At 36.8% G+C, this 24,740-nt stretch overlaps 1 protein-coding gene across 2 annotated transcripts in view; it reads right to left on the reverse strand.

The window, feature by feature from the left end:
• Positions 1-452: 452 nt before the first annotated feature.
• GOSR1 (golgi SNAP receptor complex member 1) overlaps positions 453-24,740 on the reverse strand; it is a 46,635-nt gene continuing 22,347 nt past the window's right edge. For both annotated transcript variants that reach the window (XM_060646869.3, XM_060646868.3), the window contains exons 7-9: positions 13,099-13,128; positions 5,999-6,081; positions 453-2,425 (exon numbers count right to left, since the gene is read on the reverse strand). In XM_060646869.3, the coding sequence (XP_060502852.2) occupies positions 2,301-2,425; positions 5,999-6,081; positions 13,099-13,128 (238 nt within the window). In that variant the 3' untranslated portion in view covers positions 453-2,300. The remainder of the gene's footprint in view (positions 2,426-5,998; positions 6,082-13,098; positions 13,129-24,740) is intronic.

A 24,740-nucleotide genomic window follows, 5' to 3' on the forward strand; every position in this document is an offset into this window, starting at 1 on the left:
ATGGCACCAAACTGAAAGAGTTCAAATCAGCTACCACAGGATCCAAATCCTCTTTTTGTAAATGACACACTTCTATTTCCTTACTCCAGGGTTTCTTTCTGCAAATGAAAGAACCATAAGAGGAAAGGACAAGCCCTGTCCTGGCTAGCTACATTTGGCCCTGGGTCACCTCACTATGGGCTATATAGCACTGGGAGGTTAGTCAGACCTACCAGACACCAACATCTTATACCAAGCCTTATCAACTTCCTTGGAAGAACTAGTTTATTTTCATAAAGAAAATAACCAACATAATTCTATTACTTCATTTAAGCATTACCCTAAAGGAAAGGCTCATCAGCCATCAAAAGTATTTGCTCAGTGCAGCAAGCAGCTCAGCCCCTAGTTTTACTCTCACACAATCAGCTTTAATGAATATACCAAATAATCAGACCAGTAAAAAAGACTGGTAGTATAATTAAATAAATAACTTTATTTATGATACTTCAGATTTTATAAATGCCAACCATATAGCAATGAAAGTCCCATAAATTCTAGCTGAGGCACAACCACCAATCAAGGCCCTTTGAAAAATCAAAGATAATAAAGTGTCAGGGGAGAACAGTCTTGTTCTCCCAACAGAGAATTTAGTAAATGAACTTCTCTGATCCTTTAAGATTTACATTGGGAAAACTTAGACTTTCTTTTCAGGGCATCCCCAATCAAGTTTTCTGATCAATCAACCCATATTTAGAAAAATAAACCCCATAGTTTAAAAAAATGTATCCAATGGCTTTCATACCCAGAACATAATAAAACTTTGACAACAGAATGAAAAAGCTCTCAGTTTCTGTACCAGACCAGGGGTTAGTATAGCCATCAGCTCTTGTATCAAGTTCACCTGAATGTCATCACCGATGCACTGTGATATCGTTAAGAACCACATGCTCATATCCTTTTATTCCCTGTGGCACAGTCTGAGGTCAATACTATAAATACCAGAGTCCATTCCAATGGTGAAGAGCAACCTTCTTTCTTGGTGAGGAGTGTAGATGCTGATGTCTTCAAACTATTTGTGGTAGTTCAGGTGAATAAGTTGTAAGTTTACAGAAATGGAGAAATGGTTAAACCTGAAAAGAATTCTGGTGGGTGGTTTAAAATTCTGTTACCGTCCAGGGATGGTAGTAGAAGACAGGTGCAGATACAGATAGATTCTGTCACATGCACCTTCAACAGTAAAACCATTCTCTGGATGTTTGGAAAGCTTAACAGATTTGGAATGAGTAGGTTTTCATAAAACACAGACTTCCTGGTACATTAGGCAGTATTTCTTGAACTTTTGCTCATAAATCATGGAGCATTTACAAATGGAATAATCTGGATGGTGACCCCTCAATCAATGTCTTTTTACATGTGGCTTGCTGAACAGATCTCACTGAAAATTGAGCAGTCCCCTCACTCAGGGTTAATCCTGACATGATGAGGAATAGTTGGGGGCACTGACAGACACTGGCTGTTAGTTACTTTTACCATGGTAGAACTGAGATTGCATTTTCTCATAGTAGCAAGTATTAATCCAATGAAAGAAATAAACAAAACATGAAAACAAGGACGGACAAAAAAGCCTGTTATTCTCAATGCTTTTCCAGCAATATAGTTAATCCCAGTGTGCATACAATTTAAAAAAAGAGGAAGAAAAAAGCTTTTCTTGCAGTGTTTGTCTTCTGTTTCAGACAACCTCAACTGTGTTGAAGTTGACCTGTTAGCATCTCAAAGAACCTGTGAAAAATGTAATTTTTCTAGAATACCAAAACAGGGGCACAGAGTAGAAATTTATAGCACAGCTTATCAAGAAATGACTTGTGATTTCTCTTCACGACTGTAAAATAAAAGGACAAGAACTATTTTTATTCACAACCCAATCTGGTGGCTGAAAGGAAAACAGTCTTTGGATATAGAGAAACCTGGTTTTCTGGAGTCCAGCTATAAGACCTGGCTTGTTATCAGCCTTCAACACTATTACTGAAGCATAGAAACTCTGTTTCTGATTGGTTTACTTACCTTCTGGGAAGACAAAAGCAACTGAAAACTTTTTTTTTTTTTAAACTAAAAACAGAAGGAAATGTGTGTTAGAAAAGATAGCACAGGAAAACTGTGGCTTCAGCTCAACCTGACCGTATCAGAGTCCATCACCATCAGTCTTGAATTAATCCTGTTGGTCAGGCTAATCATCAGGACAATCAACTTCTCCTTCCTATTTTTCCTTATTCCGGATCAGGGTGTGAAAGTGGTGGTTGTCAAGAGTCCCTGGAGATGTTCCATCAGTGGAAAGCATACAGCAGCAATAGGATGGTACAGACACCAATAACACCGCCCAGGATGAGGGAGTCTCGCCGTTTCCTAAGATTGATTCGTTGGATCAGGCTGTTCACAGCAGGAAAACGATCTTTGGGAAATCTTTATTAAGGTCATATTTGAAGAAGCCTCTTTAGTGAAAAGTCACAGGGGTCACAAAAATAGAGATCAGTGGAGTCCAGAAACAATAAATAATGAGAAGAAATACAGAGGAAGAAAATTACACTGAGGGAGTCTTTAAAAAAACACATACCCAAACTGGGAACATCCTACTGCTCAAGGTCCCAAACCAACCGAGGAATTACAACCAGGCTTGGGGTCAGGGTGGGAGGTAGTGAGCTTAGGAACAGAGGGACTCTGCAGGGCAGGGAGGTGTAAGTACAGCCAATACCACTGCTAACAACACCCTATTCTGTTCTCTTTTCCTTTCTCTCTCTTTTTCTCTCTCTAAACCCCTTCTCTCAGGAAAGTGAGAAGTTTGGCCAGAAGAGTTCTGAAGTTCTTGATCCTCTCCTCAAAGGGTGATAACCCCCTTGGAATCAGGCAATAGGTGGTGGCAACCAACTCTAGGGTCTGAATAAATCAGTCACTGGTGAATTATTTAAATTTTTTAGTTTACTTTGCAGCAGTAGATAGGATATGGTAGGTAAGGGGGCTGCACCGTTCTAGCTGTCCTACTTAGGAAACATAAAAAAAGATAGGAAATTTCCAATTTTAGAGGTTTAAAAAAGCAGTCACAGCTATATTTTACTTAGTATTTCAAAATATCTTCATACTCTTATTTGTATGTTGTAGACCAAAGCACATGCCTGTGCATCCTAACTTGTTTTGCATTTTTTAAAGTTTATTTACTTTGAGAGAGAGCGAGAGAAAGGGGTGGGGGGGAGAGGCAAAGAGAGAATCTCAAGCAGGCTCTGCACCAGCAGTGTGGAGCCTGACATGCAGCTCGAACTTATGAACCATGAGATCATGACCTGAGCCGAAACCAAGAGTCAGACCAACTGAGCCACCCAGGTGCCCCTGTTTTGCATTTCTGACAATATACCTTCGGGTGCCTCCTCTTTGTTAATATAGGTATTTTATCAAAGTCAGGAAAATCACGGACAAAAACCACCTACAATACTAGAGAGCTAGTATAATACCTCCACTCTGTGAATCCTTATTGCATTTTCCTGTAATTAAACCACCCAGCAGGGACTATATTTATTTGTACACTTATATATTCTACATATTATATGATTAGGACCATGTTATCTTCTAATCTTGAATTTCCCTATCCAGAACAGAGCTTTACATATTGTAGGCATTAATGTGTTTTTTGAATTAATGAGAAAAATTTGCAGAAATAATTTTTAAAAATACTGAAGCAGCAGCAGCATGAAATAATAGGCAAAAACTTTTACAAGGTACAAATCTCATATAGAACAAATGCTTAATCTTTTCTTGCTTCGTAAAGAATCAATAATCCCCTTAGAATACTTTTGGCATTAGGGAATTCTGTCTATAATGGGCATATTACCTTTAGAGAAGCCCCCCTCTCTCTCCTTCTATAATAATCTAGTTCAGTCCATGTAATAGTGTAGGCTGACCTTGTCCTCTGCCATCAGGTATATTTATAAACTCGGATTGGCCAGAAAGAATATTCCCTTCTAGTGACTCAAGCTGGGGCAACTACAGTCCTCTTGGGACTTTTATTACAGCTGGTAGAAAAGACCCCCTTTCCATGGGGATTTTTAACTGGCAGAAGGTGATTCTTCTAGCCATCTCTATCACTATGTGGAGAAAACCTCTTTGAGAATGAGGCCAATCACAGGAAAGCAAAAATAAGAGATGGAGTAGGTAGGGGGAAAAGAGAGAGGAAAAGCAGATTCTTGACAATAAAATCTGAGCTCCTGAATTGAGCCATGCCTTAGGTTAAATTCTACCTCTGAATTTTAGATAAATATGAACAAATTAATTCCCTCCTTTCCCCCCTTAAGTCAGTCTAAATGAGGTTTCTGTTACTCTCTCTCTATGGAGTCTCAACTAACACACACATTTTATTTGTTTTTGAACACACATTTTTCCAGAATTATTATAATTTGTGGTAATGGCAAGATGATACAATGTATATAACAGTACTCTGTAAACTGTACAGCCCTATATAAAATATAAACAACTATGGATATGTTGTTTTGCACTTAGGGTGACAAAACAGGAACAAAATTCACAAAAAGTTGGAAAATACAAAATACACTTCAGGATATTCCTTAGGGAAGTAAGTATCAAACTAAAAGTGACCTTAAATTATCTAGGACCAGGGTGCCTGGGTGGCTCAGTCAGTTCAGTGGCTGACTCTTGGTTTTGGCTCAGGTCATGATCTCACTGTTCATGAATTCGAGCCCTGTGTCAGGCTCTGTGCTGAGAGTGTGCAGCCTGTTTGGGATTCTCTCTCTCCCTCTCTCTCTCTGCTCCTTCCCTGTTCATGTTCTCTCTTTCTCTCAAAATAAATAAACTTAAAAAAAAATTATCTAGGACCAGAAGGTACTCAACTTTTTAGGCCCTTCCCCTTACTAATTGGGGAAGGAAACTTTTTCTCTAAAAGTCTTGACTTCTCAGAGAGTAAACAAAATGTTTCAGAGTAGCAGGCTTCCCAGTTTCCCCATTGGGTTTCATGTTAGCATTAGTAATCCTAATTCAAATCAGGAAACTCAAGAATTAAAAATGTAGAGGTCACAATTAACAAGCAGAGAATCTATTCTAATGTTCAGCTTGTGCATAACGAATCACAATGAAAATACTCTAACAGCAGTTACAACTCATCTACATGTATGGCTGTCTCCTTCCTTCTCTTTCTAAGCATCTGACACTGACTTATTCTTCAAACTGGAGAAAGAATAAAAAAGCATATAATTTATGATGTTGAGGTAAGAATAATATATACTGTGGAGTTTTACTGGGGTGCCTGGGTGGCTCAGTTGGTTGAGCATCCAACTTTGGCTCAGGTCATGATCTCATGGTTCGTGGATTTGAGCCCCGCGTCAGACTCTGTGCTGACAGTTCAGAGCCTGGAGCCTGCTTTAGATTCTGTGTCTCCCTCTCTCTCTGCCCCTTCTCTGCTCATGCTCTGTCTCTCTATAATAAAACATTTATAAAAAACTAAAAAAAATAAAAAAACATTTATTTATTTTGGGAGAGAGGGAGGGAGGGAGAAAGAAGCGTGAGTGGGGGAGGGGCAGAGAGCGAGGGAGAGAGAAAATCCCAAGTAAGGCTCCATGCTGTCAGTGTGGAGTCCGACCCCAGGTTTGATCTCACAACAGTGACATCATGACTTGAGATGAAATAAATCAAGAATCAGGTGCTTAACCAACTGAGCAACCTAGGCACCCCAGGAGTTTTTAAAATGTAAAATAATTTGAAAATTCATATTTATAATTTTCTAAATCTACTAATGTCAGACTTCTGGTGTAGAATCTTTTACAAATAGTACTAAACAGTATCAACTTCTATAAAGTAGGAATGCAAGGCATATTCATATGTAACTATTGATGCTCTCAACCACTACTGATGATGGCAACCTGACCAAAACCAAAACCAAAACCAAAACCAAAAAAGCACACACATAGACCCCCACCCCCACCCCCACCTCAAAAACCTAGAGATTTCAAACTTTCAGAAAGGATACTGGCCAAAGTATTCATTTTGCTCTGAATTGACTTCAACATTCCTCTCTGTGAAGTCATATTTTCTTTTGTTGCCATAGCAATGCTGAAGGGGGAAAAGAGAAGATAATTACGTCGGCATTTAAGATTATCCTGCGCAGATCCATCATATTCTTAAAAGTGACGAGAAAACTAAGATGGGCAACATCATCTTGAAAAGCACAGGCAGGAAAAAAAATCATTTCCCAAGTCACCTTCCCACTGTCTTTTCCTGAATGTCCACTCCATCCCTACTGCTATCTTCTGATGTCTTTCTGGACAGTAGGCCATTTCCTGTGATTTTTCCCAAAGTAACAAATGAAATAACAGAGAAATCCCTATTACAAAAGCTTCTTAAAATGGTTTTGAAAGGGGCCAGCTACTAAAAATATCTTTAATCAGGAAAACTGTTGAGAGAGAAGTAGGAAATTATAATCATAGAAAAAGAACCAAAAGCGTTAACACATCACAAAATACCCATATATAACCAGCCCTTAATTTATGAAAAGATTATGTTCCAGAATTCTACTTGAGAACCATCTAGGCAGATTTTAGGAGACACATGCAACATTATGCTGGGTTTCCAAGCCAGGTGACAAAGGTTATGCATGCATTAAATGACTCAAAGAGATGGGGGAACGTCCCTTCTCTTACAGACTATACTATAGTCTCTTCCATGTGACTATTCTGATGTCCTGTTTAAAAGAATCTCACTTAATATCTTTTTGCTTTCATGCCAGGATTAACTTCAACAGTCTTATCTCCCTGGGCATTAGAATCCTAGAGGACAGGTCAGTACCCATTTTTATATATAACACACAGGAGAAAGCTATAGATACTGATAACATAAAAAACAATAGGAAACAGAATGTCCTTGAATAATTCTGAAAATATATCAAACGTTGAAAAAAAAAAAAAAAGCAACAGAGATGAAGAGATTCTGGGAAGATGATGATCAGAGCACAAATTCCTGACCATATCGCTGGTCCAACTTCCTCCATGGAGGAACACATGAACAAAGGCAGATATGATGGGGAGGGGTCCATCTGAGATCCCTCATTCTTTTGAAATATCCAAGGAAGAAAGCCAGGTAGGCTATACTCTCTCAAGCAAGGGAAGAACCAAGGAACTGATGGCAGGGAAGACGAGATTTTTCTTCAAGCCTGGGGCAAAGCCCTAGGTTTCAATCCACCCTAAGGAACCCAACAATGGAAGATATGGACGTGCGTGTACAGGAGCTACAGTGATGCACTGAACTGTAGCTGGTAAAGGGTGGTGCACACAACCACAGAAACCTATGAGCCAGGAGCTGACAGTCCATCAGATGGTGTGATGCCCAGCCCTGAAGAAGAAAAAACTGCTGGGGCACCCACTACCACCTAGTATGCCACTGCTTAGGGGTCTAATAGCCTGACCTATCTGGGAGCTGACTGAATGCACTCTTGAACAGCCAAGACCAGGTATCCTATTGGAGGAAAATGCTAGGAGTACTCTAAGCAAATGACATATCAAAACTGAAATTTCAAGATTTGAGAAGGCAAAGAAGAAACAAAAGTGTGTGGGGAGACAGATCAAAGGATATATATTAGAGCGCTGTTTGGAATAATAAGAGACAAGCAAACAAAAACACCCCCCAATGGAAACAACATTGGAATGGTTTAACAGATTATGATAAAACGAAACTATGAAATAATATTTGGTTATTAAAAAGAATAAGTTGGCATTATTTCTATTAAACTGGAGGAATGTTTATGATACACTGAATAATTAACGCAAGCCACAGAATGTGTAAAGTATGAATCCTTTTTTATTTTAAGCAATAAAACATCATTGTATATGTTTGTATGACAATGAGAACGTATTTAGAAAGATACACAACTGTCAGTGAATACAAGTTACTTAGGGGATAGGAATGGAGGGACACTACCAGATGAACTTTTTTTTACATTTTAGAATGATTTAAATTGCTAAAATAAGAACACTGTACTTTTCTAAACTATACATATCTCACAAAGAAAATTACAGGAATTCCACCTGAGTGATGAAGAAACGTGAATAACATTATCAGCGCCAAATCTACTGTAGTTATTTGCCTCAGTACCGCTAGGAGTTAAGCATGATTTATAAAAGTTTTTCCCAGATCCTAGAAAAGATCAAGATTTAAAGGGATCAGGTATCTCTGAAGGCAAAACTGTGAAATAGGGCTAAAAATGGAAATTTGTGCAAGGAATTGCCAGACCCCTAAATTATCTTCCCTGAACAACACAGTCAGGTGACTGCCCCCAGTTCAGGAGAAGATCTAACCTAGAAAAAGAGACCTTAAAGATCCTGACATTTTGAAGTTCCCCACAAAACAACCAGGTCCCTTTCTGATCATCCATTGTGAGGCCTACTACTTGGCAAGTCCCACCACCCATGTACAGAGAACTAGCTTCCAATTACTGGATTTTCTGGAGCCTCACCCTTAAATATGAACAAAGAATCAAGAATCACTACAAGTTTGAGAAGAGCCTCTAACAGAGATCCAAATAAAAACTAGCAAACAGAAAAGTGAGTCTGAGGAAACAGAGGCAATAACAGAAGTTCAAGAAACTCTAAAACTGATATTTAATGTCTTCAGAGAGAGAAAGAAGGTATCACACCCATGAAAGACATAAATGTATGTGTGTGTGTGTGTGTATGTGTACGTGTGTGTAAGAGTGTACCCACCACTGAGAAAAGAGCCGGTATAAATTTAAAAAAAGAATGGAAATAAAAGTGTAACAGAAATCTCAAAAGGACAAACTGAGTAAACCCCTCAGAAAGTAGAAAAAAAGGTAAGTGGAAAATGGAGAAAGGGTAAAAAAAGGAACAGAAAGCCCAACATGTTACCTTTTAAAATTAAAACCAAAAAAACAGAAAACAAAAACAGTGAAAAAGGAGGTGGGAAAATGACAGTTTAAGAAAATGTCTCAGAACTGAAGAGGAGTTTCCAGACTGTAGGAACTCATCCAATGGCCAGTACAACGAACTGGAAAAGATGCATGATAAGGTTAAAAAACACCAAAAGCATAGGGAAAAAGGGATAATCCTAAAAGCTTCCAGAGGAAAAAGGCTCATCACATACAAAGGAACAGAAATCTTAACTGGCACTGAACTTAAAAACAATACTGCAAACAATGTCATCCAAAATTTCAAAATTATTCCTAACTTAGCTAAACAATGAATCAAGAATAGATGTGAAAAGTCCAAAAGTTGTACCTCCTGTTCTTTCTCAGGAAACCACTGAAGAACGTGGTCCAGCATAATGAGGGAATAAACTAAGAGTTTATGGAAGACACCAAATCCAAGAAATAAGTGATCCAATAAAGGAGGTCACTGAGGTGCCTGGGTGGCTCAGTCCGTTAAGCATCTGACTCTTGATTTTGGCTCAGGTCATGATCTCATGGTTGGTGGGTTTAAGCCACCAAGTCGGGCTCTGCACTGACACTGTGGAGCCTGCTTGGGATTCTCTCTCTTTCCCGCTCTCTCTCATAAATAAGTAAACATTAAAGAAAAAATGGAGGTCATTTTAAGGTAATGGGAATAGAGCATCCCAGGACCAGTGCAGGATGGCAGGTCTAGAGAACAACCAGTCAAGATTAAAATAGAAGGAAACAGACAATGTTAACTTTACACTGAATTTTAGATCCAAAGAACGAAAAGAACACAAGAAGAGTCCAAAATAACAACGTCCTTTTGCATCATTAGCTTCTTTTTCTAAGTTTACTTATTTGTTTTGAGAGGAAAAGAAAGCACTAGTCAGGGAGGGGCAAAGAGAGGGAGAGAGAGAGAATCCTAAGCAGGTATGTGCTGTCAGTGCAGAGCCTGATGTGGTGCTTGAGCCCATGGACCATGAGATAATGACTTTAGCCCAAGGCAGATGCTTAACTAACTGAGCCATCCATGTGCCCCTGCATCATTAGTTCTTATTTATAATTTTTCCCTTAAATGTATGTCTATGATAAAATATAAGGTATTTAAAATGAGGCTTTAAAAATTATTTATTTATTTTAATGTTTATTTATTTTCAGAGGAGGAGGGAGGGGCAAAGAGAGAGGGGGAGAGAGAATCCCAAGGAGGCTCCGTGCTGTTAGTATAGAGCTGGATACAGGGCTCAATTTCATGAACCATGAACCTGAGCCAAAATCAAGAGTCAGACACTTAACCAACTGAGCCACCCAGGTGCCCCTGTTTTATTTTTTCTCTATTTTGTTTTAGAGAGAGAGAGGGAGAGCATGCATGCCAGCGAGGGAGAGGGGCAGAGGGAGAGAGAGGCAGAATCTTAAGCAGGCTCCACACTCAGCACAGAACCCAGCATGGGGCTTGATCCCATGACCCTGGGATCAGGACCTGAGTCAAAATCAAGGGTCGGATGCTCAACCAACTGAGCCACCCAGGTGCCCCTAAAATGTGATTGTTTTAATATAAATTTATAAAGTACTTTAAAACAGGTATTATGGTCTTATATAAAGTAACACAATTTCATTTAAAGCTAGGCTGAGCATCTGAAAGCAATCTTTGAATCATATATGCCTGTTTTTTTACACTGGGACTATCACTATCTCCCATGCACTCTGACTCAGAAGTAGATAAGGAAGATTAAAAAATAATTTCCACAAAGCACTTTGTATTCCTTGGAGAATGGATATTATCATCATACATTATGTTATTATCTTGGTGAATATGCATGATTGCCAGTACCACACAAAGTATATCTAGACATACTTTCCCATCTCACTGCATCATCTGGAGTCAAGCTGAGTGAAATCTAGACTGTTGTTATTTCAAGGGTCAAATACTCAGAGGCAAAACATAAGCTCCAAATAATATATAATGCTTTTAAAATGATAAATCATTGATGTGCTTACTGGAACTGTCTTACCTGTTGTGTGAACTAAACTCAGACACTTATTTTTTCAACAACAGACAATATCAGTTATACATTTAAAGCTTAAGAATAAGTTAATATTAAAAATATCAATTCTTTTCAATTAAGTGATGCCAGAGTCTATATTCAGTTGTGTACATATTCTTAAAATCTATTTTTATCTCCAAGAGTAAAAAGTAAATTGTTACATATAGAATATGCAAAAACAATTATCTGACACTTAAATTTTATATTATCTATAAGTAATCATAACTAGCTTTAGAATCAATAAAATTTTACTTGCGATATCTACCAGATTTTGAAATAAAGGGAAATAGTGAAATAAAAGACCTTATAATTATATTATTTTGCTTTTACCTAGCAAAATAATAGTAGCAGTGATTCAATGGTTCTCAAATGTTCCTATACTAGGAAGTACTCCAAATTTTTTATACTCATATTACCAGCCCTTAAATATGCCAGCTTTGAATTGAAAAGCTTAATTAAGGCAGCCTGGCCCAAAGAAGATCAGGCAGAAAGGAGGGGAAAAAAGGAAGAAAAAAGGAAAAGGATTGTAGAGAAAGTTTAAGTAAAAAGTCCTTAGCAAATGCTATCTTACTTTATGTGCTGTTGAAAGGGAAGGAATCACAAGGAAAATATTTCAGTTGACAATTAGGCAATTTTGCAAAACCTTTGCCCAGATGGACAACCCAATGCATGCAATTTAAACAAAATCCCCAGATATGATAACTACACATTACTATAAGAGATTATAATTTATTAAATAATGATAGAAACATTATAATCTACTAAATAAAATAAGAATCCATGAGCCTGTATCAATACAAATGCATACTTAAAATGTGAACAATGAAATATTTAGTGGTAGAGAGGCATCATGTCTGCAATTTATTTTCAGGTAGTTCAAAAAACAAAAAGTGAAAAAGCAAATGCGGCAAACTGTTAACGTGTGGGGAATCCAGGTGAAGCGTATATGGGAATTCTCTGTACTACTGGAATTTTCCTGAAATCTGAAATATCAGAAGGTACTGGGATCATGACCTGAGCCAAAATCAAGGGTCGGATGTTCAACCGACTGAGCCACCCAGGCGTCCCTAACAAAGCTACCACTTACAGATTACCTAGTATCATTCACGCATTGTATTAGGCATTTTACTCATTGTCTTTCATCTTCACAACGATTTTTTAGGGAGGTATGATCATCAATCCCGGTTTTTGAACACATAAGAAAATGAAGACTCCAAGTAACTTAACCAAGAACAGATATCTAATAAGTAGCACAAACCAAATCACACTCGGAAGCTTGTACACTTTCTACAAGGTGGGAAATACAGTAGTAGCTTAGATAGAGCTCTGGTCCTAGAATTACAGAGATTCAGGTTTGAGCATTTGAATCCTGAACACAATTTATCAATCATGTCACCACAAGCAAATTACTTACCTTAATTTCTTTTTTGTTTTGGACAGTGTTTATTTCATGGGTCATTAAAGAAATTAAATAAAATAAAGCATGTAAAGCATTTGAGACAATACCAAGGCCTACAGTAAGAGTACATGTTTGTTGTTGTTTCCATGTACTTCATTACACCTTTCCCGAAAAATGCTTTAGACATTGCTGAATTCTAACTGTAGAGATCATATCTAGTTCATTTACTTTTTTACCATCACAAGATAGTATCTAAAAATTCACCAAACCTAGAGAATTAAGTAGTTCAAACCAACATAATTGTCCCTTACCTTAAGCAATAAACTACTTCAGTGTTATTATAGATAATACTAAATATTACTGCAGCACATTTTCCGCAGCTGCTGTGACTGAAACCCAATCTACATAAATGGTATATACACCAAATCACATGTCTAAGATGGTTTTCCTTTGAAAAAAAAAAAAAAAAGAATAAAAAGACTGAAGCTGAAAGTACTGAGTATGAATTAATCAGAAAAATTAACCTTGGTAAGTCAGCTTAATTCTACTAATTCTGGAAACAAATATTTTGTGCTTCAAATGTCTCTTATAAGTGAAAGACACAGTAAAAATTCATCACAATCTAGTGAAATTCCCATCTCTAAGGATGATAAATGAACTGTAACCCTAGTTACAGGGTTAACCTGATCTGTTCACTTATGTTGCAAACAAACAAAAAACAATAGAGTAAAACAAATTTTTTTTCCTACCTTATTGTCTCTTCTATCAGACGATCTGAGCTGCAAATAAAATGGAAATTAAAATTCTGGAATTATTAAAGCATTTTAAAACTTGTACTTAATTTTTCTACATTTTAGAGAATAATTTTTCAGACATTTATACAAACAGAATACCCAGACTTTTGAAAGCATCTGGAGTATATTCTGGTCCCCGAAATAAATTTTATTTATCCACATATATAATTTTCATCTTACTTTTGTTAGCTTATATCTATTTCTTTCACAGAGATACTTGATGACTAAAGACAGAACAGGGTTTTTAAAAAATGTTTATTTATTTTTGAGAGAGAGAGAGACAGACAGAGTGCAAGCGGGGCAGGGACTGAGAGAGGGAGACAGAATCCAAAGCAGGCTCCAGGCTCTGACCTGTCAGCACAGAGCCCAATGCGGGGCTCAAACCCACAAACCGTAAGATCATGACCTGAGCCGGTCAGATGCTTAACTGACTGAACTGCCCAGGCACCTAAGACAGAACAGTTTTAATGACCGCATAAAGACATGAAACTTCTTTAATCTAGATAGCTCAAACTTGTCACCACCATCTATTCAAAACTTCAGAATTACAACCAACTTGTTGAGGCAGGATAAGGAAATATAGTTCTGATGCCTATAAGAAGTAATTATTTATACCTTAAAGTTCCTTCCATTTTGGGGAAATAGTTTTTTGTTTTGGAAACGAAACCAAGTTTCAGCTTACAAAATTTACAATTCAAGAATCTGAATAAAGATACTAAATGCGCCTTTGATCTGTACAATGTTTGCCTTTATGCATCAGAGCTTGGAAACAAACAACTCTATTTTAGGGAGGAATTCATAGGTATTTAAACTGGTATAAAGGTGCTGCTTTACAGCAGAAAGTGGGAAAACTAACTCCTAAACATCTGCATCTGCGCAGCACATGCAAGGTGCACAGCAGGTTCTCAACTCAATATTTGCATATTTTCTTCCAACTGCTTCTATCCAAAAGAATTTCTAGGTTCACTGTATAAAATAACTTGAGGTTTCATAATAGGAAACCTAAGTTACTGCATGAACTAGGTGACAAAGATGAGCTTTAAAAATACCATAAAAGGGGCACCTGGGTGGCTCAGTTAAGCATCCAACTCTTGGTTTTGGCTCAGGTCATGATCTCACAGTTCGCGAGACTAAGCACTGTGTCGGGCTCTGTGCTCACAATATGGAGCCTGTTTGGTATTCTCTCTTTCTCTCTTTCCCTGTCCCTTCCCTGTTCACACTCTCTCCCTCAAAATAAGTAAATAAACTTTAAAATAATAATAATAATAATAATAATAATAATAATAATAATAAAAGGATCATACATGATGATTAAGTGGGATTTATTCCAGGGATGTAAAGATGGTTCAACATTTACAATCAGTCAATGGAATACACCACCCTAACAAAATGAAGGATGAAAATCACATAATCATCGCAACAGATGCAGAAAAAGCATCTGACAAAAGTCAACATCCATTTATGATAAAAACTCTCAACGAAGCATGTACAGAGGAAATGTACCACAACATAATAAATGTTATGTACATGGCAAGCCCACAACTAGTATCATTTATGATGAAAAGCTAAAAGCTTTTCCTCTAAGATCAGAAACAAGGATGCCGACTCTTGCCACTTTTATTCAATAGTTTTAGAAGTTCTAACCAGAGCAATTGGGCAAGAAAAAGAAATAAAAGGTATCCAAATTTGAATATTATACATAGAAATATATATATCTATAATTATATCTATATTACATATAGAAAACCCTAAAGACTCCATCAAAAAACTTTAGAATGAATTCAGAAAGCTGCAGAATATAAAACTCATAACTCAAAAATCGGTTGTTTCTATACACTAATAATGAACTATCAGAGAAATTAAGAAAACAATCCCATTTATAATTGCATAGAAAAGAATAAAGTACCTAGGAATATATTTTACCAAGGAGGTGACTTATATATTGAAAATGACAAGACATTAATAAAAAACACTGAAGAAGACACAAATAAATGGAAAGATATTCCATACTCATGGATTGGAAGAATTAATACTATTACAATGTCCATATTGTCCAAAGCAATATGTAGATTCAATGTAATTCCTATCAAAATTCCAGTGGCATTTTTTTTTTTTTTTACAGAAATGAAACAAACAATCCTAAGATGTATAAGGAGTCATAAAGGACTCTGAATAACCAAAACAATCTTAAGAAGAACTAAGTTGGAAGTACCATGCTCCCTGATTCCAAACTATATTGCAAAGCTATAGAAATTAAAATAGTATGGTACTACCATAAAAACAGACATAGATCAATAGAAAATAAAGCCCAGAAATAAACCCATGCATAGATAGTTAATTTATGACAAAGGAGCCAAGAATATACAATAGGGAAAGGGCAGTTTCTTTAATAATATATATACATTATTATATATATATTATATATACATACACACACACACTCACAATGGAATACTACTCATCTGTAAAAAAAAGAATGAAATCCTGCCATTTGCAACAACACTGATGGAGCTAGACAGAGTATTATGTTAAGTGAAATAAGTCAGTTAGAGAAAGACAAATACCAAATGACTTCACTTATATGTGGAATTTATGAAACAAATGAGTAAAGGGGAAAAAAAGAGAGAGGCAAACCAAGAAACAGACTCTTAACTATAGAAAACAGACTGATGGTTACCAGAAGAAGATGGGTAGGAGGTCAGGTTAAATAGGCGATGGGGATTAAGGAGTGCATTTGTGATGAGCATTGGGTGTTGTATGGAAGTGCTGGATCACTACATTGTATACTTGAAACTAATATTACACTGTATGTTAACTAACTGGAATTTAAACAAAAACTTTAAAAAATTATTCAAAAATCGATTTAACTCACCATATATGAACAGGCTAAAAAGCATCTGACAAAATATAACACCTATTCATGAGGAAAATTCTCAGAAAAATAAGAATAGAGGGATATTTCCTCAACTTGATAGAGTATCTACAAAAACTTATAGCTAGCATTATACTTAACAGTGAAAGACTGAACATTTTTCCCTAAGACCTGGGACAGGGCAAGGAAGCCCATTCTCACCACTCTTATTCAAAAATAGTGCTGGAAGTTCTAGGCATGCAATAAAGCAAGAAAAGGAAATAAAAGACATATAATTGGAAAGGAAGAAATAAAATTATCTTTATTTGCAGATGACAAGACTGCCTACACAGAAAATCCCAAATAAACTATAGAAAAACTCCTAGGGGTGTCTGGGTGGCTCAGTCAGTTAAGTGTCCAACTTCGGCTCAAGTCACGATCTCGCAGTTCACGAGTGCAAGCCTCGCGTTGAGCTCTGTGCTGACAGCTCAGAGCCTGGAGTCTGCTTCGGATTTTGTGTCTCCCTTTTTCTGCCCCTCTCCCACCCACACTCTGTCTCTCTCTCTCTCTCTCTCAAAAATAAACATTAAAAAATTTTTAAATAAAAAAATAAAAACTAGAGTAAGTCAGTTCAACAAAGTTGCATTACAAACATGCAAAAATCAACTGTATTTCTATGTACTAGGAAAAAACATGTGGACACCAAACCTAAAAAGACAATGCCATTTATAACTGTTCAAAGAAGAAAAACATAGATGTAAATCTAACAAAACCTGTAGAGGACTTGTATAGGACAATTACAAAATGCTGATGAAAGTAATCAAAGAAGATCTAAATAAATGGAGAGACACATCACATTCAGGGATTGGAAGACTCAACAAAGTAAAGATGCCAATTCTCCTCAAACTGATTTACAAATTTAACACAATTCCTAGATATAGATAAGATCACTGCAAAATATATAAGAAAGCCAAAAGAATTAGAATAACTAAAGCGATTCTGAAAAAAGAATAAATGAAAGTCAGTTTACCCAATTTCAAGACTTATTACATATCTACAGTAATCAAGACTGGGTGGAAAAAAGACTGTGTTACTGGTCGAGGGACAGACACAGAGATCAGTGGAACAGAAAACTGCCCAGAAATAGTCCCACACAGATATGTCCAACTGATTGTTTTTTCTCATTTAGATCTCATAAGTAGCACTTGAGGTGGATATCTAAGAGCTGATTTTTTAAAATACTGAAGTGAAATCATGTAACATAAAATTAACCATTATAAAGTGTACAATTTAGTGGCATTTAGTACATTCACACTGTTGTGCAAATAACTGACACCACCAAATACAGGTGAGGATACGGAGAAACTAGATCATTCACACATTAGCAGGAATGTAAAATGGTAGCCACTCTAGAAAATAATTTTAAAACTAGTTAAAAAGTAAACACACAACTACCATACGACCCAGCAATTGCACTCCTGGGCATTTATCCCAGAGGAAAAAAAAATATGTTCACACAAAAACTTGTATGTGAATGTTCACAGAAACTTTTGTGTGTTAACAGCCAAAAGCTGGAAACAACCCAGAAATCTTTCAATGGGTGAATGGTTAAACAAATTGTGGTACATCCATAGTATGGAATACTACTCAGCAATAAAACAAAACAAAACAAAAAACCAAACCAAACAACAACAAAAAAGGTGCTAGTGATACATGCAACAAGCTGCTTGAAACTCCAGAGAATCATCCTGAGTGAAAAAGTCAATCTGAAATGGTCATTCTTGAAATGACAAAATTACAGAAATGGAAAACAGATGAATGGTTGTTGCCAAGGGTTAATGGGGAAGGGAGAGGCAGGAGGGAAATAGCTTTTAAAAGGGAGAATAGGGGGCACCTGGAAGACTCAGTCGGTTAAACGTCTGACTCTTGATTTTGGTTCAGGTCATGATCTCACAGGTTTGTGAGTTGGAGCCCAGCATCAGGCTCTGTGCTGACAGTGTGAAGCCTGCTTAGGATTCTCTCTCCCTTTCTCTCCCTTGCCCCTCCCCGGCTCTCTTTCTCTCTCTCTCTCTCTCTCAAAAAACAAATAAACTTAAAAAAATAATAGTAAAAAAATAAAAGGGCGATGGAGAAACCTGGTGGTGATGGATAAGCTCTGACAAGTTTATCACTATCTTGGTTGTGATATATAGTGTTATAATTTCACAAGATGCTACCTCTGGGTGAAATGCACATGAATCTACAATTAACTCAAAATAAAAAGTGAAAAATTTAAAAACTGAAGTGTTGACCAATGTACCAATTCTAAGTTAGATTAAATATAATGGTACATACCTTAAATAGTATACAGTGGTGAAGCAATGTTAAAAAAACAACAGAGAAACTACTGTGTAGAAAATACATTTCTAACTAAACTCAACTGAATCTGCCTAGACAGTAATGCAAAAATACAAAGCTAAGCATTTCACACAAATCATGAGAAAATCAGCCAGATATACTTCAATGTTAGTTATCTGATTTCTACAAGATTTGAAAATACACTAGCATTTCTTTTCTATCTGTTCTCAACCATAGATGTCAGGGCTAAATTTCAGTAAACTAGCTAATAAATTAGTCTAAGTATTAGACTTTGGTTGGAAAACAAAGTCATTATGTTTTCTATTCAAAGACAATGTCCTTGCAGAAGTTGAAATGCCCACTAAGGAACAACTTTCTATACCATGACATAGCAAGAAAATTCTTTGATGTTGTTTGTAGCACACAGATATAAGCCTTGGTTTATGTAATAAGTATGTTCCTTAAAAGATCTCCTTTCTAAAAGTAACATTTTGGCCAACTGAAATCGTATTTTAAATGTAGTAAGGGGGCGCCTGGGTGGCTCAGTCGGTTAAGCGTCCGACTTCGGCTCAGGTCATGATCTCGCAGTTTGTGAGTTCGAGCCCCACGTCGGGCTCTGTGCTGACGGCTCAGAGCCTGGAGCCTGCTTCGGATTCTGTGTCTCCCTCTCTCTCTGCCCCTCCCCCACTCACACTCTGTCTCTCTCACACAAATAAATAAACATTAAAAAAAATTAAAAAAAAATAAATGTAGTAAGGCCATTCTACTTACATAAATCAAATTAAAAATTTTACAAGGCAAATACATGCCTCCATTCTTTGTTCTTCATATTTTTTTTGGTATAAAAATAGATCTTCAATAATAGGTTTTCTTAAACTATTTTCATTGAGATAGGTCATTTTATATTTCTTTTTTTTTTAATTTTTTTTAACGTTTATTTATTTTTGAGACAGAGAGACACAGAGCATGAACAGGGGAGAGCCAGACAGAGAGAGAGAGGGAGACACAGAATCTGAAACAGGCTCCAGGCTCCGAGCCGTCAGCACAGAGCCCGACGCGGGGCTCGAACTCACGGACCGCGAGATCATGACCTGAGCCAAAATTGGCCGCTTAACCGACTGAGCCACCCAGGTGCCCCATGTCATTATATATTTCTGAGATTCACAACTTATCTTCATATAATGGTAATTTTACAGCATCACCTGAACTGCAGTCAAATAAAACAGTTTTCTGGCTTTCCCTAAAAAGGAAACCAACCTAATAATAGGTTTTACTTATAAAGAACACTAAAATTATAATCCCAAATATCCTAGTCTATGGAGGAAGGAGGTCCTCCCTCCCCATGGTATCCTTCACTTATACAGTGGCACATACAGAGGAAGCCCAGTGATTTTTAAATTTCTTCTCAGACTGCCCAAAGTCTCAAAGTCCTTAATTAGCTAAGCCCTCCACTGACTAAACATCATTCACTAAGAGCATCCCGGATAGTGTGGATACCCATTTAACAACAGAATGGCTCCATAAAGATGGCATAATCTAGTAAAAGTCAAATTTAAAACTGCTTTCCTTTGGGGCATAACATATACAATCAAGTGGAATTATCCTTCTTAAACAAGCACTTCATAACAGCCCACAGGCATTCATCTGAGTCTGTAATTAAGCAACAAGTTTCTGTTTCTTTCAAGACCAATTTGAACTAGCTGAAAACAATGAGCCAAATTTCATCACTAATTATTGTATGGAGGAATCACTAAAGCCACATTTAAATAATTCTCTTTTTTAAAATAATTCATTTCCTCCAATATACATATTGCAAATGGTACCAATTTCAGGAATGAAAATGGGATTTCAAGCACATTATTTGAAAGCAATTTAAACCAACAAAAATAAGAATGTGGCAAGATCACTCAGATAACACCTAATTAGAACCCTCTTTTATTCTATTAAATAAGTAAACAAGTAAATAAGTAAAATAAGCAAGTACATAATAAATACAATTTTAAAACTGAACCCTTTATAAACTGCAATCGATGAGGCTGTCACCCACTAATCCTACCATTTACAACAAACACTGTAGTAATGTAGTCTTTCACTTATAGTTAACCAGAGAGGCCTTCAAGATCTGGGTCTTATTTCTGTATAAATATCTCTTAAAACATGTTAAGTGAATATAATGAAGCTACAGTAGGATACAAAAACCTGTTTCAGGGGCGCCTGGGTGGTTCAGTCGGTTAAGCATCTGACTTCAGCTCAGGTCATGATCTCACAGTTCATGGGTTCGAGTCCTGCGTTGGGCTCTGTGCTGATAGCCTGGAGCCTGGAGCCTACTTCTGATTCTGTGTCTCCCTCTCTCTCTGCCCCTCCCCTGTTTGCAGTCTGCCTCTCTCTCTCTCTCTCTCAAAAATAAGTAAACATTAAAAAAATTTATATTAAAAAAAACTGTTTTAGAGCCAACAGATGTTTATTTTACAGATAACATCTGGAAGATACAGAAAAACAAAGATGGAAATAGAAATTATTTGTAATCCCTCTTCCATGAATACTGTGGTTTATTTCTTTCCAATCTGGGTTGACCAAGAATATCTTCACTTGCTTTTGTGTGTGTGTGTGTGTGTGTGTGTGTGTGTGTGTGTGTGTGTGTGGCTTATTTGGCACAGTAATTTTTAAAATATTTACATGAAGTTACCTAAGGACAAAAAGTAAGGCATCTGATAGACTCTGAATTCTAATTTAGGGAGAGAAAAAAGAGAAAAGTAAAAGCTAAATTATTAGCAGTGAGTTCCCGGAAAGTCACTTCTTCCATTTTTTAAAATTAGTAGACTTATTTTTTAGAAGAGTTTTAGTATTCAGTAGAAAGTACAGAGTTCCCATATACCCATTTTCCCCCACCTATTATTATTATTTTTTTAATATATGAAATTTATTGTCAGATTGGTTTCCATACAACACCCAGTGCTCATCCCAAAAGATGCCCTCTTCAATACCCATCACCTACCCTCCCCTCCCTCCCACCCCCCATCAACCCTCAGTTTGTTCTCAGTTTTTAAGAGTCTCTTATGCTTTGGCTCTCTCCCACTCTAACCTCTTTATTTTTTTTTCTTCCCCTCCCCCATGGGTTCCTGTTAAGTTTCTCAGGATCCACAGAAGAGTGAAAACATGGTATCTGTCTTTCTCTGTATGGCTTATTTCACTTAGCATCACACTCTCCAGTTCCATCCACGTTGCTACAAAGGGCCATATTTCATTCTTTCTCATTGCCACGTAGTACTCCATTGTGTATATAAACCACAATTTCTTTATCCATTCATCAACTGATGGACATTTAGGCTCTTTCCACAATTTGGCTATTGAGAGTGCCGCTATAAACACTGGAGTACAAGTGCCTCTATGCATCATCCCCCACCTATTATTAACATCTTTTAGTGTGGTATCTTTATTACAATTGATGAGACAATACTGATAGTTAAATAAAACCCATAGTTTATATTAGGGTTCACTCTTTGTGCTGTATAGTACTACAGGTTTTAACAAATGCATAATGTCATGTATCCATCTTACAGTGTTATGTAGAGCAGTTTCACTGTCCTCCCGTGTGCTCCACCTACTCTATCTTCTCACTCTGAACCCCTGGTAATAGCTGAACTTTCTGCTGTCTACAATTCTCTTTTAATGCTTATTTATTTTGTGTGTGTGTGGGGGGGGGGGGAAGGGGAAGAAAAAGAGGAAGAGAGGGAGTATCCCAAAAAAGCTCTGTGCTGTCAGTACAGAGTCCAACACAGGGCTGGATCCCATGAACCATGAAATCATGCATGACCTGAGCCGAAATCAAGAGTTGGATGCTTAACCAACTGAGCCATCCAGGGGCCCCTCTACCATCTACAGTTTTGCTTTTTGTCACATAGTTGGAATTATACAGCGTGTAGCCTTTTCAGACTGGCTTCTTTCGTGCATTTAAGGCTCCTCCATGTCTTCAGGGACTTGCAAGTTTACTTTCTGTATCACTGAATAATATTCCATTGTACAGATACACTACAGTTTATCTGTTCATTTACTGAAGGTCATCTTGGTTGCATCCAAGTTCTGGCAATTATGCATAAAGGTGCTAATAAACATTTGTGTGCAGGTTTTTGTTTGAACATAAGTTTTCAATTCATTTAGGTAAAATACCTAGGAGCATGATTTCTGGATCATATGCTAAGACTATATTTAGTGTTTTAAGGAAGCTGCCAAAGTGGCTATACTGTATTCCCACCAGCAATGAGAGTTCCCTCTGTTCCACATTCTTGCCAACGTTTGGTGCTGTCAGTGTTTTGGATTTTAGCCATTTTCATAGGTGTATGGGGGTATCTTGTTGTTGTAATTTGCTATTCCCTAATGACATCATGTTGAACATTTTTTCATATGCTTATCTGGCATCTGCTTATCTTCTCAGATGAAGTGTCTGTTAGATCTTTTGCTTACTTTTTAATTGTTGAGTTTTAAGAGTTCTTTGAATATTTTAGGTAACAGTTGTTCATCAAATATGTGTTGTGCAAATATTTTTTTTTCAGTCTGTGTCTTGTCTTTTCATTTTCTTGACAGTATCTTTGGCAGGGCAAAGCAGAAGTGTTTAATTTCAATGAAATCCATCTTATCAGTTTTTTTCTTTCATAGATGACATTTTTACTTTTAGTATTATTTTTAATGTTTTTTTTCTTTTTTATTTTTGAGAGAGAGCATGCGCACACAGGGGAGGGGCAGAGACAGAGGGTGACAGAATCTGCAGCAGGCTCTTAGCTGACAGCAGAGTCCTATGTGGGGCTCCAACTCATGAATGGTGAGATCATGACCTGAGCCAAAGTTGGCTGTTCAACCAACTGAGCCACCCAGGTGCCCCCATATATGGTGTTTTAGTGTTGCATCTAAAAACTCACTGCCAAACCCAATATCATCTAGATTTTTTCTACATTATAAAACTTCTAGAAGTTTTATAGTTCTGTATTTTACGTTTAGGACTATGATCTGTTTTGAATTATTTCTGGGAAAAAGACAGTGTTTATATTCGTGTGTGTGTGTGTGTGTGTGCGTGTTTGCATGTAGGATATCCAATTGCTCTAGCACGTTTTGTTGAAAAACTCTTTTGTCCGCTGAATTATTTTTGTTCCTCTATCAAAAATCAGTTGATTATATTTGTGTGCATCAATTTTTGAACTCTCTATTCTATTCCATTGGTGTATTTATTCTTTCACTAATACCACACTGTCTTCATTACATCCAACATACAATATATATACAACAGAAAATCAAATATAAATGGAGAAGAAGTTTTTGTTTCTTTTTCCCTTCTCAAAGTATTTTAATCAAACATTTTGGTGCAAAAAATACTTTTTTTAATGTCAACAAATGTGTTCAACCATAGCAGAAACAGAAAGCTTAAGAAAGAATGTGGGGATGGTAGTTTCCATAGTCTGTTCTTTAGATAAATGGTTTAAGAAGACTGAAAATCCCAAAAAAACTACCCAAATCACAAATCTATGAATTAAAGAAACATTTTCCAAAAAAAAATAAAATAAAATAAAATAAAATAAAATAAAGCATTTCCCAATGTTTCTGAAGCCTCTAAAAAAACCCTCCATTTATCAATATAAGCCAATCTGCTTACATAAGAATGGAACTATACTTTTCATTTTATGTATGTTTCTCTCACATACTTATAACTCAGAAAACAGTTCCATAAATGTAACCACAGAAATTCAATAATACTAGCAATCATGACACTTATGAAACTACACAGAAGAAAATGGCTAGGGGCACCTGGGTGGCTCACTCGGTTAAACATTCGACTTCAGCTCAGATCACGATCTCTTGGCTCCTGAGTTAGAGCCCTGCACTGGGCTCTCTGCTGTAAAGCCTGCTTTGGATCCTGTCTCTGCCCTTCCTCTCTCTGCCATCCCTCCACCCCCTCTCTCAAAAATAAAAATAAACATTAAAAAAAAGAAGAAGAAAATGGCTAATTGCTCTCTCTTACATCCTAGGCCCTGGGTTCTAGTCAAGGCTTTAAGCACCTTGGCTCTATGAATTCACTACACAAAGTTGTCATAAGGCTCAAAGGGATAATGTAAATATAAGTATCTTGTAAACTATATAAGCCTATAGATACGTGGTTGATACAGATCAAGGTACTTTCATGTCTCATAGTGTCTCTCTTGGCCTGGAATCCCTTTACCGGATTCTCAACATAAATTGCTTATGTTTTAAAGTCCAGCTCAAAAGCCAAATCGTCTGTGAGGCCTTTCCCATTTCATCTATATATCCAGGCAGAACTAATTCTTCTTTATACCATAATATTATGCTTTCATAGTTCTTCTTATCAATTCATTCAAGAATATACAAGCATTTAAGATATACCAGACATTGTACTATGCACTGG

Source organism: Panthera onca, chromosome E1, assembly GCF_046562875.1.
Source record: "Panthera onca isolate mPanOnc1 chromosome E1, mPanOnc1 haplotype 2, whole genome shotgun sequence".
Lineage (NCBI taxonomy): Eukaryota > Metazoa > Chordata > Mammalia > Carnivora > Felidae > Panthera > Panthera onca.